The sequence below is a fragment of the Notamacropus eugenii genome, chromosome 3, assembly GCF_028372415.1.
Source record: "Notamacropus eugenii isolate mMacEug1 chromosome 3, mMacEug1.pri_v2, whole genome shotgun sequence".
Taxonomy (NCBI): domain Eukaryota; kingdom Metazoa; phylum Chordata; class Mammalia; order Diprotodontia; family Macropodidae; genus Notamacropus; species Notamacropus eugenii.
In genome coordinates this window covers 250,731,287-250,750,622 of record NC_092874.1, presented here as the reverse complement: position 1 = coordinate 250,750,622, position 19,336 = coordinate 250,731,287, and the positions used below count along the sequence as shown (strand labels likewise).

Below are 19,336 nucleotides of genomic sequence, written 5' to 3'. Positions count from 1 at the left end.
TTCAGGTATTTTCAGAAAATATATCTCTTCAAATTTATCTTAAAAAACTAAAATAATGGCAATCACTCATTCATTTAATTCATTGATTTAACAGATATTTTCCAAACATCTACTAAGCCAAGATACAAATTAAGGAACTGTAACCTAAAAGATATTTTTTTTTTATGAAATCAACAGACTGAACAGATTAGAAAAGTATCTGATAAACAACTAATAATTTTCTAACTAGACAAGGCATCTTTTATAGCAAATTATTATTTCTATTTGGTAGATGACTTAGCAAGAAATGTTATGCTGTTTGGCTATTGTTGGGAAAAATAAATAAATTAAGGAAGAAGTTGGAGCTACAAACTGATTAGAAATATGAGTTGCCAAACTTGGAGAAGAATTAGTTACTTGCCAAAGATTACCACCTGTCCTGCTATGTTAGTTGGAGTACAACCACTCTAGGTGCCGCCTCTTGATGTATCTAACCCTAGCACAATTACTTATAGATTGGCTTCAAATTTGCTTTATTATCTAGGTAAATGACTCTGAACCTTGAAAAAGTACGGTAGAAACCAGGTAATTTTTGAATGTTACTCAGAATGCTGATCTAAAAATAAAATCCATGAATGGATTGTTCATTTTAATTTTGAATTGTTTGTTTTCTAGCTTTAGGTAATTAAAACAGATTTTTGAAAGAGATTTCTTCCCTAAACAGGAAGAGTCAAATTTTACAAGGATCTTGAAAAAGAGTTAATAAAAGCTGTCATAGTACAGGTTTTTTTTTTTTTTTTCAGGTTAGCTGGTCAACAAGTTAGCACAACACAGATAGACTACTAATTATGAAGGCAAAGCTAAACATGAACTCAAAGTTGGTTAAGCGTCACTAACTCACAAAAATTGAGTTTAAAATATCACTCACTTTGAACTACATAAAAGTCTTGATGACATAATAATTTGAAAGATATGTTACAATTAGATGTAAATAGTAATTTGAACAGTTAGTCCTAGTAATGTCCTACTGAACTGTTTTGATACATACGTAAGAACAGTAGATAATCAGTAGGGTAGCTAGGTGACACAATGAATAGAGTGTGGGGCTTGGAGTTAGGGAGACTTATCTTTGTGGATTCAAATCTATCCTCAGATACACATTAGCTGTGTGAACTTAGGCAAGTCACTTACCCCTGTTTGCCTCAGTTTTCCTCATTTGTAAAATGAGCTGGAAAAGGAAATGGCAAACTACTCCAGTATCTTTGCAAGAAAACCCCAAATGGGGTCACAAAGAGTTGGACATGATTGAAAAATGACTAACAGCTAATTACCATACAGTTTGTAGAAAAATATGAAAAAGTTTTAAGAGTTTTTTAAAGTTTGCTTTTTAAGTAAGCCTATTCATTTCTCTCTCAACTTACTGAAATTGTTTGTTAGCTTACCAAATATTCTTGCAAAAGGATTGTAAAGGTGAGATGTTCAGCAGATTGGCAACATAATGAGTTCTCTAATCAAACCAACTCTCCAAGACAATCTACTAAAGTCACAGGAGTGAGTTCAATGGAGGGAGTTCCCAGACTAACAAAATTACAGATTCTTGAGGTATTGGCAGAGAAAACTTAGCTCATATCTGAATTGTCAGAGTCTAAATTAATGATCTTCTGATATACTTTTGGGATGTTAATGTATAACTCTGTATGTTTGCTGTATAAACTATTAGTTGTTCTGAAACAGAATAAAAAGGCTACCAAAATACATTTTCTGAAGCCAGGTAATGATGAGATTACTACTTGCACCATTACAGTCACATTTATCACTAGTTATAGCATCATATAACTCACTTCATCACTCCCCTTTGTTAAGGGAAAATCAGTGTAAACATATTCATTCTCCAGTTTCTTTGTTCTCTACTGGTGTTATCACAATAGTTCTTGTACTCAAAAGTACTTAAGGAGATAAATGTAAATACTTATAAACAGTATGACTTCTTTAAGGGAACCTTAAATTATCAGTGATGATGAGATTAATGGAATTGAAATCTATGTAATATGTGAAATGAAGTGTCTTATGACAGCCTCTCTTAGTTTTGCCTTATTATACCTAACAGAATGTAGACAAACGCATCTCATTCTCTCAATGTAACTGAGCCCTTTTGCAAAGACTTTTGCAGGGTAAGTCTTTGCAAAAGGGCTCAGTTACATTGAGAGAATGAGACCCCCATGATACCGTCAATGATTTACACTGACATGATTTCATTGTGTCACTCTACACAGAGTTACCTGAAGACTATAAATAACATCACCTAGAAGATTTCCAGTAAGAAAAAACCAGATTGCTAATTATGAAAACTATAAATTGAAACTAAAACCTTGAGGCCATATCTACAGCAGGCTACACAGGAGCTAAAAAGTGAAAGCTATTATTTATAAATTTGATCTCTTCCAAATATCTAGTCACTTCTAAATATTTCCCAGTGTCTAGATTTTGGGTGTTACATAGATCAGATTTATAGATAATTGATAGAAAATTTTTTATTTTCATTTGGATATGCTTCCATGTAAAAATGTCCACATGGCATATATTTTGGTATGTCTAATCTTTTTTTCAAGTGTGTGGCATGCTTTTTAATGAAATAACAATGCTTAAAGTTACACATATTACACTGTGTAAGGAAGCAAGGTAGCGAAGGAGAAAGAATAGTCAAGGAGATGTCGGGTTCCATGCTAGCTTTGTTGATAACTTGCTGGCCTCATGAGTCATATTATACCTTTAATTTTCACTTTTCTCATATCTATAATGGGAATTGCAGTAATATTTGTCCAACTTCTCCCACAGGTGACTGTGAGGATAAATGGAGATGTACATAAAAAAGTTATTTTTTAAAAAAAAGCAATACAAAAAAGTAAAGGATTATTATGACATTTGCAAAGGCTCACTTATGATAATGAGTAAATACAATACAAAATTATAAAATACATACATTGTTGCCTTCTGCGAAATTTACCATTTTATAAGTCCCTTAGAACACAAAGGAGCAAGTCTAAATAACTCTACACAGCTGAGATCTATGTTACTGCAGATCGAGCACTGATGGACTCTTAGCTTCTAAAATTAGGTATTTGTAAAAGCTTCAAAATCTCTAAGCACAATATTTTGATAAAAATCATGTTTTAAGATGCTTTGGTCCAGAACTATAATTTTCATCCATGTAGAGAGAACTCTCAGTGTGGAGATTACCTCCAGCAATGAAGGATGGCAAATTGCCTCTAAATACTAGTTTTAGGCTGATACTCGGGGCACTGCTAAGCAAAGTGACTTCCCTGGGGTCAAAAAACCAAGAAATGTCAGAGGTGAGAACTGAGTGCAGGTTATATCCATTTCAAGCCCCGCTCTGTCCGTTATGCTATGCTGCCTCTCTTAAAAATGATTGAATACTTTATTTTCCTTGATAATTTCTCAGTTTAGGAACTAAGTTAATCTTCCCTTTCTGGAATAAAAAAATATATTTTGACCTATATCAGGTCATTAAAATAAAGTGAGCCTATGACTTGCAGCCCAAGTGATAAACACTCTCAAATGAGTTATTTTCATGAAAGTGATTTAAAAAAAAAAAAACATTAAAGGGAGAAAAATTAACAAAAAAGATTAATACATATAAATAGGATTTTATGATAACATTTTACAAATGGTTCCATGAGCTGTAATATGGTTATTTTATTATTTCAAAAAAAATGTATTTTAGTGACTGAGAAAAAAAAAAACTGAAGCCTGGTATAGTTTAAAACAATGTAGAGACTAAACTAGGAAGAAAGGAGGAATAAAACAGAAATAGCAACTTATCCCCACAGAGGGGATCATTACTGTCACTACTGTACTGTAGAGCAAGGACAATATGAGGTACTGAACAATATGTACAAGTATACACTTAGGGGTTGATATTGTACTTGCTCAAGGCCACTAAAATATTTGCAGAGCAGCAAAAATTATTAACACAGTAACTAAAAAAACCACTCAGCTTAAGAAAAAGGCATTATTAATTAGATAAACATATAAGTAAGAAGGAAGTGCAAGAAATTTACTATAATTCATTCCCCACAACCAGGATGTTCACCTATAATACTTTTTGTTTCAATTTGCTCAGCATATTAACTCACTGGTGATCAATCCCTCCCATGGGTTCAAGATTGCTACCAGTACATTAGACTGGAATGTACTTATTCTTATTATATGGACTTATTATTCCTGATCAAGTAGTTTGCAAATACACACAGTAGAGATCAACAGAGGAGACACTTTTTGACAACATGTTTCACAAGAGTAACTGAGTTATATCAGTTCATATCAATAAGTTGATACTTAGAAGACTTGGCACCAGACATCAAAAAGGCGTGCTAACACCATATTTGTGCCTTCATGCAGAACGTTTAATGTTGATGTGTATTACATGAATGCTCTGTAGGGAAATTCAGAGAGAGGTGATAGACATTAACGCCAAAAGAACTGAATTCAGTTTCAGGAGTTAGCTTGTTATATGGTTGAAGAAAATAGTACCTCTTTCCCACCAATTTCAAGTCAATTTATGGCTCTAGTATTAAGATTTACTATTTTACTAGCTTTCAATTTACCCTCCAGATACTGGTACTTGTTGTGGAAGTTTGCAAGGAGATCTTGGTGGGAGTGGCAACCACCCATAAGGGATTAATGCACAAGCACTTGGTTTACAAGAGGGAAGCATCATTCCATTTTTTATACACAATAGATCTAGTTGATAATTGTTAATGATCACTTTAAATCTGAAGTGGGTGGAGTTTGGTCAATGGCATTTCTACCAAAGAGAGATAATATTTCAAACAAAAATAACCTTTTGTTGACATACAACTATGGAAAGGGCTATTCTGTGCCTTCTTGGGTAGCATGGCAAAGTCTATGCAAAAGGAAAGCTTTATACAATGACAGAAGAAGAGTCACTTTTCACCCCTAACAGATGGCACAGCTGGTGTCAAAGGTCATCAAACTAGTAGATTCACTGAGGTATGGTTGCTTGATGGAGGACTGAGAGATCACACACACATAACATACAGGCACTCAGGGAGCTTCTAGAACAGCATTCACATCCTAGATTATTTAAAGTGAAACATGAAAACAAAATGACATAGGAAAAAATCACATTCTCAGCACTGGGCACTGTAAATAGATCTATGAATGGACATTTATGAAACATAAATATTGAGCAAAACAACATCAGTACTTAGATTTGACAACATGATTTTTCTTTTCCTTTCTCCCTTTTCTTTATGTAGAGTGGGGGAGGGAGGAGGAACACTCCTTTCTCTACCCCAACCATGAAACCATTATCTACCTTTTTGTGTTATAGCATTCAAGAGAATGAATGACCTGTTGGTACACCTGATTGGTTTGAGTTTCATGTCTATGCATTAGAATAGGACCCATCGTTCATGAAAATGGCTAAAGAACCCATAGCAGTCTGAGGGAACAATCCTGAATGTTTACTGCCTTCATTTCCCAGGACAGGCAGGAGAGTCTTCCCAAGCAGTTTCAAAGTTTGCATAAGTTTAGAAAAAGAGAACTTTTCATTGATCAGAAGAGGTTCATTGTTTTCAACATGTGGAGAATATAGTATACCATATATACGTGGTGCTTTCCACTAGAGATATACAGATATGTACACAGTGTCTAAATGCATTCTATGCAAACAGTTTAAACTCAAAGAATGAGTTGGCATCCTGATAATCACTGATAGACAATCTAAGTGCTCAGTAATTGGGACCAATCCTGTAAGGGCTGTTGTACATTTCGCATCACCCAAGTATTAGGGATCCTATAGAATCCCTCCTTTTTCTTCTTTCATGATGGCACTGATTGTCAGAGATCCTCTTTGTGCTTTTGCATAATGCCCATCCTGGATGTAACATAAGTTCACATACAAAACTTGGGACATCTGAAGAAACGCATGCTGGAATTACAGGCAGGACCCTATGACCATGCACAAATTACTCAGAATTGTTGTCTTCCAGACTGACATCAACATGCACCATTGGGTATTGTATTCGGTCCTGTACAGTGAGGGCTGGTAAGCAGCAGCTGCTACCATGGTTGCTTCTGACAGAAGGATTTTACCTTCATAGATTAGAAGAAGCCCCATACAAAAAAAAAGTGAAAACAGAACAAAATGAAAATGACCTTTCCCCACCAAACACCCTTCAAATTCGGTCTTGTCTTTGCCATTCTGTTGTGAAGCATTTTCTTTTGAATGATGCTACTTTCTTCTCCTGGCATTTCATGTTACATTGTCTTTAAGGGAGACAGACTAGTGCCTGAGGGCTTTTCGTAACCAGTGGAAAAGTTCTTCTTTGTAATACTTTTGCCATTGAACGTTGGCTTCCACAGTCTCCACAGCCCGAGAGAAGGATGCAGCTGCTGCTCCATCATAGTTCTTTATGAAGTTTTTCAGCTGAAAAGATAATTTTATTTTATTTTAAATAGAAGTTCCTTGATATTTTTTATTTTTGCATTACCTAATTTTCCCTCTATAGCCTTCCCTCCTCTCTAAAAACCAATATAACAAATACTTTTTTAAAGATTAAAAGGTGGAGGGAAGAAAAGGAAAAAAACCACCAGCAAAACCAATCAATACATCCCAAAAAAAAAAAATCCTGACAATATTTCCTTAACACTCATGGACCCCAACCCCTATAACTCTACAAAAGATGGGGGAGGTGTCTTCTCATATCTTTTCTTTGGGGCCAAAGTTATTCTTGTAATTCTGCAACATTCACATTTCATTCTTCTTGCAAAGATAATTTTTAATGGTAAATTTGTATGTCGTGAAAATGATCTCATGGCTAACATATATAAAGCAGAACCCCTTAGGATCCAGGGAGAAGGAATGCGGTATGGTATGCACCACACTGGACTTGGAGTCAGGGAGATGTAGGTTCAATTCTTGTTTTCTGCACTAGCAGTGAGATCACCCCTATCCCCCTATCCCCCACACCCAAGTTATCGTACCCTTCTTGGCCTGTGGTTTCTCATCTGTACAATACAGATGCTCAGTTCTGTAAAATTCAGTTCTTCAGATTACTGTGAGGATCCAATGAGAAAAAGTATGTTCAAGAACCTTGCAAATCATGAAGTGCCTTATCAATGGCAGCTATTACTATAATTAAAAAGCTCATTCATTACAGGAGAAATTAAGATGTACAAAGAGAGCAATTTGACCAGGTCTTTGTCTGCATGTTTTTTAGTTGCAGTCACTTTGGGCAACTCATTTAAATTTTCTGAACCTTTTCCTCATCAGTAAAATGGGGAGGAGGATCTTGTGTTAACTCCCACCCAGGGTTGTTGTGAGGATAAAGTGAGGTAATGATTGGGAGAGTGCTGAGCAAACTGTAATGGGCTCTACAGATGTAAGATAGAATGCCTGTTAATGAGATGCAGCATGATAGCAGATCCTGCCAATTAGGTGTGACATGATTGGAGCTTGGGGACCTGTAAGGGGACAAAAAGAGGGGGAGCACAGCAATATTTTCTGCTTAAGTAGCTCCTAATGCACCTTTTTGTTTCCTGAACAAATATGAGAACAGACATATTGAATTTGTCATTGTGATGGTGGCAATAGCTAATGATAATGAAAGGGACATGACCAGGTTAGTTCAGGTGCTAGAAAGTACTCATTGAAATTGGGGGAATAGCTTTCAGAGGATCTGTGGTGTCACCTTTTTCTCGCTGATACTCTCTTTCTTCCAGGTTTTTCGGGGACACACTCCTGGTTCTTCTCCTACCTTTCTAACCACTCGTTCTCAGTTTGCTTTGCTGGAGACTGAGTTTGAATTCAATTCAATAAACATTTATTAAGTGACCACTATGGCCTAGGCTCTGGACTAAGTACGTAGTCATCCAGGTCATGCCTACTAATTATGGGTGTCCCACAGGGTCCTGTCCTGGGGACTTTTCTCTTCTCCGTCTATGCAATTTCACTTAATGGTTTCATCAACTTTGACAGATTCAGTTATCATTTCCATATTTATTCTCAAATCTACTTATCCAGCTCTAACCTGTCTGATGACAGTCAGTCTCATCTCTCCAATTACTTATTAAACATCTTGAAATGGATATCTAGTAGACATCTAAAATGCAACATGTCCAAAACAGAACTCATTATCTTTCTCCTACCTTCCCTATAACTGTAGAAGGCAACACCATCTTCCCAGGGCCTCAGGTTCATAGCCTAGGAGTCATCCTTGACTCCCCACAGTCTTTAACCCCTATATCCAATCTCTTGCGAGTCTGTTGATTTCACCATGTACCATCACTCAAATGTGACCCACCTTTCTCCTATGACACTTTCACCATCCTGGTGCAGATCCTCATTTGCTCATACCTATACTATTGCAATAGCCTGCCGTGAATCTCTCCTCACTCCAATCCATCTTCCATTTGGCCTCTGAAGTAATTTTCCTAAAGCCCAGGGCCAACCACATCTCCTTCCTACTGACTAAACTCTAGCAATTCTTTATAACCTCCAGGATCAATACAAAATCATTTGTTTGATGTTCAAAGCATTACATAACCTATCTCCCTCCTCCTTCTCCTCCTCCTCCTCCTCCTCCTCCTTCCTCTCTCTCTCTCTCTCTCTGTCTCTCTCTCTGTCTCTCACACACACACACACACACACACACACACACACACACACATTATTTGATACTAGCCTCCTTTCTGTTCCTTGAATTAGTTATTTTCTCAGTTCTGGCCATTTTCATTGGCTATGCCCCATGCTTGGAATGTTTTCTCTCCTCAACTGCATCTCATGTGTTCCCTGGTCTCCATCAAGTCCTAGCTTGAATCCTATCTACAGGAAATTTTCCCAATCTCACTTATTTCAAGTGCCTCTATTGAGATATATACATATAATACATATATAATAAAATAAATAAATTTAAATATTCCTATATATCTTGAATATAGTTTGTACATATTTGTTTGCCTGTTGACTCTTCTTAGATTGTGAGCTCCTTGAGGGCAGGAACAGACTTTTGCCCTTTTTTGTATCCCTAGTATTATTACAGTGCCTGGCAAATAGCAGGTGCTTAGTAAAAGTTTACTGACTGACCACTAGCACTATACTCCAAAGAGATCAAAGAAAGACAAAGTTTCCTATGTACACAAATATTTATAGTGACTCTTTTTAAAATGGCAAAGCACTGGAAATTAAGGGAGGGTCTACAGTTCAGGAACTGAATAAATTATTCTAAGTGAATGTAAAGGAATACTACTGCAGTATAAGAAATATTGAAAGGAGTGGTTTCAGTGAAACCTTGGAAGATTTTTGTGAACTGATGCAAAATGAAAAGAGCAATTTTGAAAGACGAAAGAACTCTGATCAATATAAGGATCAATTATGACTTCAGAAGACTGATGCTAAAGCATACTATCAACATCCTAATAGAGAAGTGATGCATTTAGATTGCAGACTGAGCATCTTTTCTTTGGACATGACCAACGGGGACATTTGTTTTACTTGACTGAAAATTTGTTGCAAGCATTTTCTTTTTCTTTTCCCCTTTTAGGGGTATAAAAGGGATAGGATGCACTGGTTGGTAGTACTGAGACTGGATCTGCATATTGTGGAAAACAATTTGGAATTATGTGAGAAAATTGAACAACTGTTTATAGTTTTGATCCAGTGATCCCACTACTCAGCAGATACTCCCAAGGGAATCAAAGACTCAGAAGTAGAAATAAGTTTTCTGTGCCATTATTTCACAGCAGTGTGTGTATGTAGGGGGTGGGGGGTATGGGGAGTGTACGGTAGCATGACTGGAAACAGAATGGCACCCATGAATTTAGTAATAGCTAATAAAACTGTAGTGAATAAATTGTACCATGAGAAATAATGAATATGAAGAATTCAGAGAAACATGAAAACTTTGATGAAATAATGCAGAGTGAAGGGAAAAGACAGAACTAGGAAAATATATGCACAATCATACCAAAAAATGGGAATTAAAGCTACATTAAAGGCATCTGAACTTGGATCAAATGCAATGATCAATTCTAGTACCTGATCCAACCTTCAATTCAATAAACTCTAGTGGCTCCCCATTATCTCTAGTATCAAATATCAAATCCTTTTTGGCTTTTAAGACCTCTCATAACTCAACCTTTTGCTTCTTTCCCATTCTTTTTAGACCTTAGCCAAGCCCATGTACCCTGCATTGCTATGACAATAGCCTTTTGCTCTTCTTCCAACATAACACTCCATCTCCCAATTCCAGGCATTTTCACTGGCAGTCCTCCATGTTTGGAACTCTCTCCTACCTCATCTCTACCTCCAGACTTCCTTGGCTCCCTCTGAGCATCTGCTAAATCTCATCTTCTGCAAGAAACCTTTCACGTGTTATCTCCAATTTATCCTGCCCATTATGTTTATGTATAGTTATTTGCATGTTGTTTCTCCATTAAACTCAGAGATTATTAAAAGCAGGGACTGGTTTGGCTTTTCTTTGTTTTCCTAGTGATGAGCACAGCACCTGCCACATATTAGGTGCTTAATAACTGCTTGTTGACTTGACCTGATTTGTGTTAGAAGACAATTGACAAAATATGTCTCTCTTCTGTAAGACAACAGAGGACAATTTTTTTTCTTAGAATTTGACAGGTACAGTCACAGCTTTGGTAAATTATCTTTAATTTCCTTTGTTAAAATGGAAGAAAATATAGGTAAATATCTCAAGATATGAGTATATTTTTAAAAACATCATTTTTAAAAGAATTACTTGAAAATACTTTTTAAAATTCTGACCTTCGTATATCTGAAAAAAATTCTCCGTTGCCCAATTTAAGGAATTAAATGAGAGAACTCTCAGCAAGTAGGGAAACTGAGTTATGGATCAAATGGTAATATTCTTAAGATTAGATGAGTTAATTGGCTCAATCATTGTGCTAATCAGATTTCTAAAGAAGCAAACCAAAACATGATCTGCTGTAAACCAGAAACTTAAACACTTACAAAGAAAGAATTGGTTTAAGTTTTGAAGGTTTATTAAATTTGATTATGGATTAGTGATAATTTATTTAAAGATTAAATCCTTGCCTCTTGTTTCGTTTTTTTTCCTGTTTGTCTTAAGAAAGGGGCAACAAATTTTTATTTATAAAGCTAATAAAAAGAAATTTAAAAGGGCTACTTGTACCAATGAAACTTCATTGTGCATAATGGGTGGTGTGCTTTCTGATATAATGATGTGACTCTTATTAAGTGTATTCTAGGAGTTGCAAGTGGAGAAAGCAATGTATTGAAATGGGGCTAACAGAAAAGGAGGAAAACTGAGAAGGAGCCATTAAAAATCTTGTGGTTACTCACTTTTGGGAAATTTTTTGACACACACTGACTATATGGACAGACCTTCTGCTTATAGTCACTCATTTCCTTTTCCCATGAGACCATAGCAGTCTAAGCAGGGAGAGAAATAAAATGTAGCCCTCTATCACAGAATAACATACCAAGACGAAGCTGTTCTTCATTAGTCTAGTATTTATATTTTAAAATTAATTTTTTCTCTACAGTTTTATGTATCGACACTGCTTTTCTATTATAGATGTGTCCAAGTACTATGTACATTCAACGGTACATACTACCCTTAAGGCTGATGTAAGTTCATAAACCCAGAGTTGGAAGGGACCTCAGAGGCTAACCAGTTACACATTTTATAGATGAAGAGACTGAGGCTTAGGGCAGTTAAGTGACTTGACCAAGCTCATACTGGAAGTAATCTTCAAAGGCAAGATTTTAATTCAGGTTCTATGACTTACTCTAGTACCTGTCCCCTTTCCACAGTACCACACGCTGCTTCATGTATTCACCAATGGAAATTTTACTCAAATGCTCTTTTTTTGTAATTACCACAGAATGCTCACTATGGATGGTCACACCTCATGAAACAAATACATTTTTAAAATGTTCTCAGAAATCTACAGATGAGTGGGTCCTCTGAGGATATCTAATCCATCCACTTCAATTTACAGATAAGAGACTCAAGGTCACAGAGGTGGTAAATATTGGAGATGGGATTTCAACTTGGGTTTTTTGATGGTAGAGCCTGTCAGTGCTCTTTCCATTATACCATGCTAATGGCTAGTGATGATTAGTTTATATATAAATGAATAAACTATTGATTTATTAGATATGTTTTACTCTCTGTCTTAAAGTTCAACAGATGGGGGCACTGTCCAGTCACCAACAGATCTTTGCCTCCTTGTAATAACACTCTAGTAACAGTGCAGGTTATGACTAAATGATTCTCTGGTCCCCAGATTACTGACTGCAATTAAAAATACTTTCTTTAAATACAGAGAAAATTGGAGACAATCATTAATTAATTTGCTCTTCTTTTTTTAAATGGATATGAAAGAAATGTCTTCAACTTAGTTTCCTTTATTTTGAAGGGAAAATAAAGCCCCCAAAAAAGTGCAAATGTTTTCAAAACACAAATCTTTCAGGGTTGGGAACACACAGAGCAGGGATAAAAATTGAATTTCAAATCACAGTAATCAGAGACTTGGATAGCTTAGATCAGGGGATGAAGGAATCTAAGTTGGTTTTAGGTAAAAATCAATCAAAAAGAATGTACTAAGTGTTTACTCTATGCTAAGCACTGTGCCAAGGACTGAGGATAAAAAAAGAAAAAGCAAAAATACTTCCACTCCTTAAGGAAATATATTCTAACGGGGGAGACAAGCTATACATTATATATAGATACACACACACACATACACACACACACACACACAGAGTAGATGTAAAGGGAAAGTGACTAAGAGCTGGGGTGAGGGTGGGGAGCACCAAGAAAGGTCTCTTGGAGAAGGTGGAATTTGAGTTGAGTCTTAAAAGAAGTCAAGAATTCTAAGTGGCAGAAGTAAGAAAGGAGATTATTCCAGGCATGGGGGCATCAAGTGCACAGGCACAGAGATGGGAAATGAAGGGTTATTTGAAAGGCAGCAAGTAGAATAGTAGGAGCTAGAGTATATGGAAAGGAGTGACGTGTGAAAAGATAGCAAATGTAGGAAGGGCATGTTGTAAAGAACTGTGAACACAAACATAGGAGTCTACATTTGATCCTTAAAGTAATTTGGAGCCGCTGGAGTTTACTGAGGGTGAGGAAGGAGCATCGTCATGTAGATCTACATATACTTTAGGAAAATAGCTTTGGCAGCTTTCTGAGGGATGAGGTAGGGAGTAATTTTAATAATTGTATGAGTGAGAGATGATGAGGCCCTAATTGGGAGTCTCAGGAGAAGATAAAAGAGAACATATGCAAGAGATGTTGTATAGAGGTAAAACAGAAGATATTTGGCAATTGGTGGAATATGTGATGTGAACAAGAGCAAGGGATGACACTAAGGTTGTGGGCTTAGATGATTAGGAGGCTGTGGTATCCTTCAGAGTAATAGGGAAACTCATAAGAGCAGCTGATTTGGGAGGAAAGATTTCCACTTTAGACATGTTGTTTCACTATATAGCTAATAACCACTGAGGATCTAGTCAATAGTGATCAGTCAAGAGGTCAACTCTTCTATTGGTAAAACTTAAGAAAAGCATGATTTACCAGCTTTCAGTTATTTGTAGTCATGGAATGAGGGAAACAGCAGAGATATTTTAATTCTACCTGTTTGTTTAGATAATATTTGTAATATCCTCCCCAATGTATTTTTGCTACATACACTGTCACGTAAAATTAAATAGTTTGAATTTTCAAAATTTTCCAATTGAGAGAGGAGGAAGGCAACAGGTAGAGAGAGAGAAAGCAGGGATGGAGGATAGAGGAGAAAACACTGATAACATAGATAATCTATGAACAGCCATAGGAAAACAAAGTCACTTTTGATTTGAAAAATCTCTTTTAAATCTAACAATTAAATTGTAAGTCCCCCAAATCAGCCAATTTTCTTCTGAATTTCTAACCCAGTTGTATGGAATAGAGCCAACTTCCAAGTGTTGGCACCAAATCAATTTGCAATTGTACCAAAAAATGTGTTTTTCACAGAACAAATTGTTAATCTCAATTAGTAATGTCAGACACACCCCCTTCAACACAGAGAGACAAATCCATTTAGCTTAAAGACTGGGAAGTGAACTGAGTTTTTCATATATCCAGGGGTCTCTCCTACATGTGGCTACTTCTGTAGGAATAACAATGATTTACATGTAAGTAGCACATTAAGGACCTCCACAATTGCTCCATGAGGTAGAGAGTAAAAATATTATTATCCTCATTTTAGAGATGAAAAAATTGAGGTTCAGAGAGTGACTCATCCTACATCAAACAGCTGCTAAATGAAAGAGCTAGAACTTTTTCCCTTTTTTTTTTTCCTTTGGAAAATTCCTATTGTCCAATATTCATGTCCAACATTCATTGTCCAATTCCAATATTCATACAAAATTCAACATAATATTTTGACTATAACTATAAATATATACATGGTTTATATATAATGTAATGTAGTCTTCAAAAGTTTCTAGAGACTTGGGAGGTGAAATCATTAGCCTAGGGACCAACACATGTAAGAGGTGAGACTTGAATTCAGGTGCTCCTAGCTTCAAGGAGAACTGTCTACCCACATGTGGCCCTCTAGGTCCTCGAGTGCAGCTCTTTGACCGAATCCAAACTTCATAGAACAAATCCCCTTAATAAAAGGATTTGTTTGGTAAAACTTGGACTCAGTCAAAAGGCCATACCCAAGGACCTAGAAGGCCACATGGCCTTATGACCATGGCTTCCTCCACCATGCATTATACCATGTTAGCTCTCATACTTAAGTATAAATATTCAATCAAACAAACCAGTGATTTGGGGATTATATACACTACAGTTTACCCCTCTTTTAGTACTGATAATTGAGATTATCAGAAGTGTGCTTCCACCACTGGTGCAAATTGCAAGCTTGGAGTCTCTTGCCTGGCACTCAGAGATGATAAGTGACTTAGTGTCACAGAGTTAATTAGTTGGTAGGATTTAAACTCAGATCTTATTGATTCCACCTTAAGCACTCGATCTACTTTACCTTAGTATCTGAACAGAATTAATTTTAACTTTTTTTAAAAAATTAACTACTGAAAATATTTATGCTTCTCACATATGAACTTTGTAAATCATTATCTGAGAAAAGCACTTAGGTTTTACATTTGGTTTTTATAGGTCTCCTTCTTTAAAATACTATAAGAATTCATCTGCTGGGAAAAAGAGGAAGAAAGATTTTAAAGCATAAAGAAACATTTGAAAATATTTACCTCACTGAGTTCACCTTCTGTATTAAGAAATTCTGTGACTCCACTGATAAGCTTGGAATTCATAAATAAAGCTTCTCCATATCTCCAAGAAAACAAAAAGAAATATTTCAACATCAGCAGATGCAATAATTTCAGAAGTATCATGAAAAATTTTAATAATCCCATGGAAGGGTTCCTGCACCCAAATTCCCCACCTTCATCCCCTGGTTCTGGCTGATGCCAGCTAGATATTGGTCAATACTCTTTACTACTTTGTGTATAGAACCCATAAGAAGAGACTCCCACTGTCCAGTTGCTAGGCATGGGAGTATTCTTCAAAGAGTCCTTGGCTTTCAAGTTATAATTAAACCTGAAATGCTGAAATGAAGTTGTATTATGCTCCCAAGTCAGTCTTAAAGAGGAAAACCTTAAAGCTTTTGAACATTAAAGTAGTCCAGCTGCCTGTAACCAGGGTTCAGTTGGAGAATGAAATGCCCTGTATGTATATGATTTTCATCTTTACCAGTCATTATTTCTGCAAGTGATGGCCTTCAGATCAAAATGTTTGTATTATCAAAGCAAACCAACTTCTTTACAACTGCTGACAACAGTAGCTTCTAGTTTGAGATTTCAAAATAAAGAGACAACTAGAAAGGGATATTTTAATGAATACATTTCCTTTTCCAACATTTTAATTAGGTTGAATTATTATGACCTTTGCCGACAGACTTTTCTTTATAGGAAGGCAGGTAGTTCTACATACGTCTTGAATTTTCTATGCTCCAAATGATCTCTCTCCTTCCAGTAACCTCTTCTTAGAATTGCTGGATTTCCTCAAGATTTAGTTGAAATGCTTCTTTCAGTGGGATGTCTTTCTTAGTCCCCCACCCTGACCTTCACCTTGGTCTACTCCAAGTGCTAGACACTTCCTCTCCAAAGCTATCTTCTGTCTCTTCTATATGTAGTTTATATTTATTTCCATGCTACTAATATCAGACTATAAACTCCCTGAGGACAAAGTCTTTTTATTTGGGGGGGAGGGGTTATTTTATTTTATTTTTTTGCAAACCCAACTTTTAGTATAATGGGCCTGATAAACCATAAGGACTAAATAAATGCCTGTCCATTGATTCTAATACTTCCTTGTTACCATGTCATCAATTAAATCTCTTAAGTAACTTTTTATAAAATCAGAAAAGCCCTATTTTACGAGGTCAGCTAACATGGTTGCAAAACAAATTTCCATTGAGGTGTATATTTCAGGTGAAGAGGTAAAAGAATTATGCTATCTTAGAACTCAGGACCTCTTCAAATACATCAAAACTGTAAGAAAATAGTAATGTCTGAACTTTGTGTTACAAGAAGTGTCTGTACACTCCAATTTCCCATGCACTCAGGGTAAAACACCCAAGAAAATTAACAATAGCCAATGCAACCAAAGTGAATCAAAATGGAACCAGTTTAGAGAGTGATAAGGTAGATGATGAAGTAGACACAATGCTGGGTCTAGAATCAGGAAAACCTTAGTTCAAATCTGGCCTCAAACACAGACTAGTTGTATGACCCCAGGCAAGTCACTTTACCCTGTTTGCCTCAGTTTTCTTATCTGTAAAATGAGCTGGAGAAGGAAATGGCAACCACTCCATTATCTTTGCCAAGAAAACCCCTAATGAAATCACAAGAGTCAGGCACAACTGAAATGACTGCACAAAGAGAGATTTAATGACCTTTGAAAGGGCATTTTTATGTCCTCATTGCTAGAATCTCATTGGTGTACAGACAGGTAGAGACGTATTTACTTAAGTCTACATATGTGTGAACAATAGAAAGAACCCCATGGAATCAGCCCAGGTAAATTTGAAGACCATTAAGCCATAACTTTTTTGAACCCTGGACTTACTCAGTCTTTCCATAAAACCAATTATCATAATCCATAAAGAATAGGCACTAAATGGTATTTAATTCAATACAAAGATATTAAAAATGATTTGCTAGGCTATTGTTAATAAAACTTTTCATCTGCTTTATATGAAAAGAAATTAATGCTCTGTATAACACTATCCATGAGGTCCATGTTATAACCCTGACCATCTTATAAGTGAAATGTGTCTCACACTTAAGATATTTTTGGATGCTCTAGTAGCAACAGTACTAAGCCCTGACTTGACCTATGTTTAATACTAAATTCTAATCTATAGAAAAGAAGCATTAGCAGGAAATTCTAGAGCTTTATTTTTCTTTTGTCAAAAGACTTTGTCTCTTTGGCAATATGGTGATGCCTCTGGATTCCTAAATAACATTTCAAAATTTATAACATATACAGGATTTTGAAGGAAATCAATTATACTGAAATACTAAATGTATATGTATATATGTCATATATTACATAACACCATTCATAACTTTTTATAAATTTATAAATATAATTTATATATTCCCACATATGTTTAAAAAGCAAGTTCATAGACCTTAGATTAAGAACCCCTGCTTTTTGTGTATTAGTAGGAGCTTGCTAAATTGAAATAACTTTATACTGAAATATTTCACTCCCCCAATATTTTTTTAAGCATCTCCCAGATACATGGAACCTTTCCACTATTAAAGCTGCCAGCCACTCAGGGTTCTACACTGAAAATGCAGATAAGGAAATCAATATTCCAGGAGTATAAATACTTTTATTTGACAGTGAGATATCTGTATGTCCAAGAGCGCATTAAGATTAACACATCCTCTTGGAAAAGCCCTCTTATGTTCAAAAGGCTGATAAAGATGTACTTACAAATTATGAAACTTAGAAGATATTTCTTTCTTTCCTTTTTTTTAGAAAGAAAACAACTTTTTCTCTAGACAGTCCTGGGACAATTAAATTGAGGAGGGAAATAATTGCTCTTCAATAATTCTTATCCTTCTATCCAGTATTTGCATGCTTGATGATAAATTCAGTTTTCAAGCACCACAGAGATAACCACTGCATTAAATTAACATCTGTTACAAAATATTCAAATATTTAATAAAATCAAATACATGGGACTAAAGAAATCTCACCATGACATAAAGAGCCCCTAGAGGGAATATAACTGTGTCTAGAAACCTGAAAAATTATGTAGACTCTTTCAACCACAAAACTATTTCATGTGTTGCCAGTTGGTGGTTTTAAAAGATACTCAATAGGGTTATGGAATAATTTATTTAGAGCTAGAAGGGACCATAGAAATTACTGAGTCCAATTCCCTCATTTTACAGCTGAGGAAACTGAAGCATAGAAAGGTAAAAAATTCTTTTAAGCTCACAGAGCTAGTGTCTAAGGTAAAATATGAATGGAGGTTTTCCTGACTCTAGGTATAGCCCTCAATGCACTATGCCATATGTCCTCCTAATAATCTTTCCAAGATAATTAAAATTTTGTCCATTTATCATAATAGGTGCATATTTCATTTATGTTTAGTCTATTCAGTTATGTCTGCAAATAATTTTAATTTTTCAGGGGGTAGACCCTAAAGCTTTGCTTAAACCATCCAGAAACCCCCTTTTTTACTTTTGGGTACCTCAGAAAAAGTTGGGTCTCACTCCATTGTGGGCCACCATCCATATATTTATTCAAGTATGAAAAGATTATCTTTTGTTTTTACCTGGTATTTAATATCTTCCATTTATCTCTGAAAAACTTCCATGCAAGATCTCTCCCATGTGGATTTCGAGCTACGTGGATTATGACATCAATTGCATCTTGGTCTAATACCACCTCTGAATTCAGTGATAGATTCAGAAGCCTTTAAATATAAAATGAGGGTAAGAAGTTAGGAAGAAAATGAATTTTAGTCAGTTGACATTTTTTAATCTGAGACAATCTTGTTTTAAAAAAGCATAATTGAATCTGTCACATTCTTCAAAGAGGAATCTAGGGTCAAGAAAGTCAGACTAACATTATTTAATAATAAATAAATTAAGTGAATTGAAATTGAATTTAAAAAAACTACTAGGTCAGATTGACTTCGTCTACAAGTTTTATGCATGGCATTCCTGAACTATGCTTTTCAGAACTGTTCTTTATGTATTGACATTTACTTGATCATT

General features: G+C 35.6%; 1 protein-coding gene across 1 annotated transcript in view; it reads right to left on the bottom strand.

The window, feature by feature from the left end:
- Positions 1 to 2,735: 2,735 nt before the first annotated feature.
- Positions 2,736 to 19,336, bottom strand: part of TRHDE (thyrotropin releasing hormone degrading enzyme) — a 511,960-nt gene continuing 495,359 nt past the window's right edge. The window contains exons 17-19 of the mRNA XM_072655393.1: positions 18,892 to 19,032; positions 15,284 to 15,365; positions 2,736 to 6,451 (exon numbers count right to left, since the gene is read on the bottom strand). Of these exons, the coding sequence (XP_072511494.1) occupies positions 6,308 to 6,451; positions 15,284 to 15,365; positions 18,892 to 19,032 (367 nt within the window). The 3' untranslated portion in view covers positions 2,736 to 6,307. The remainder of the gene's footprint in view (positions 6,452 to 15,283; positions 15,366 to 18,891; positions 19,033 to 19,336) is intronic.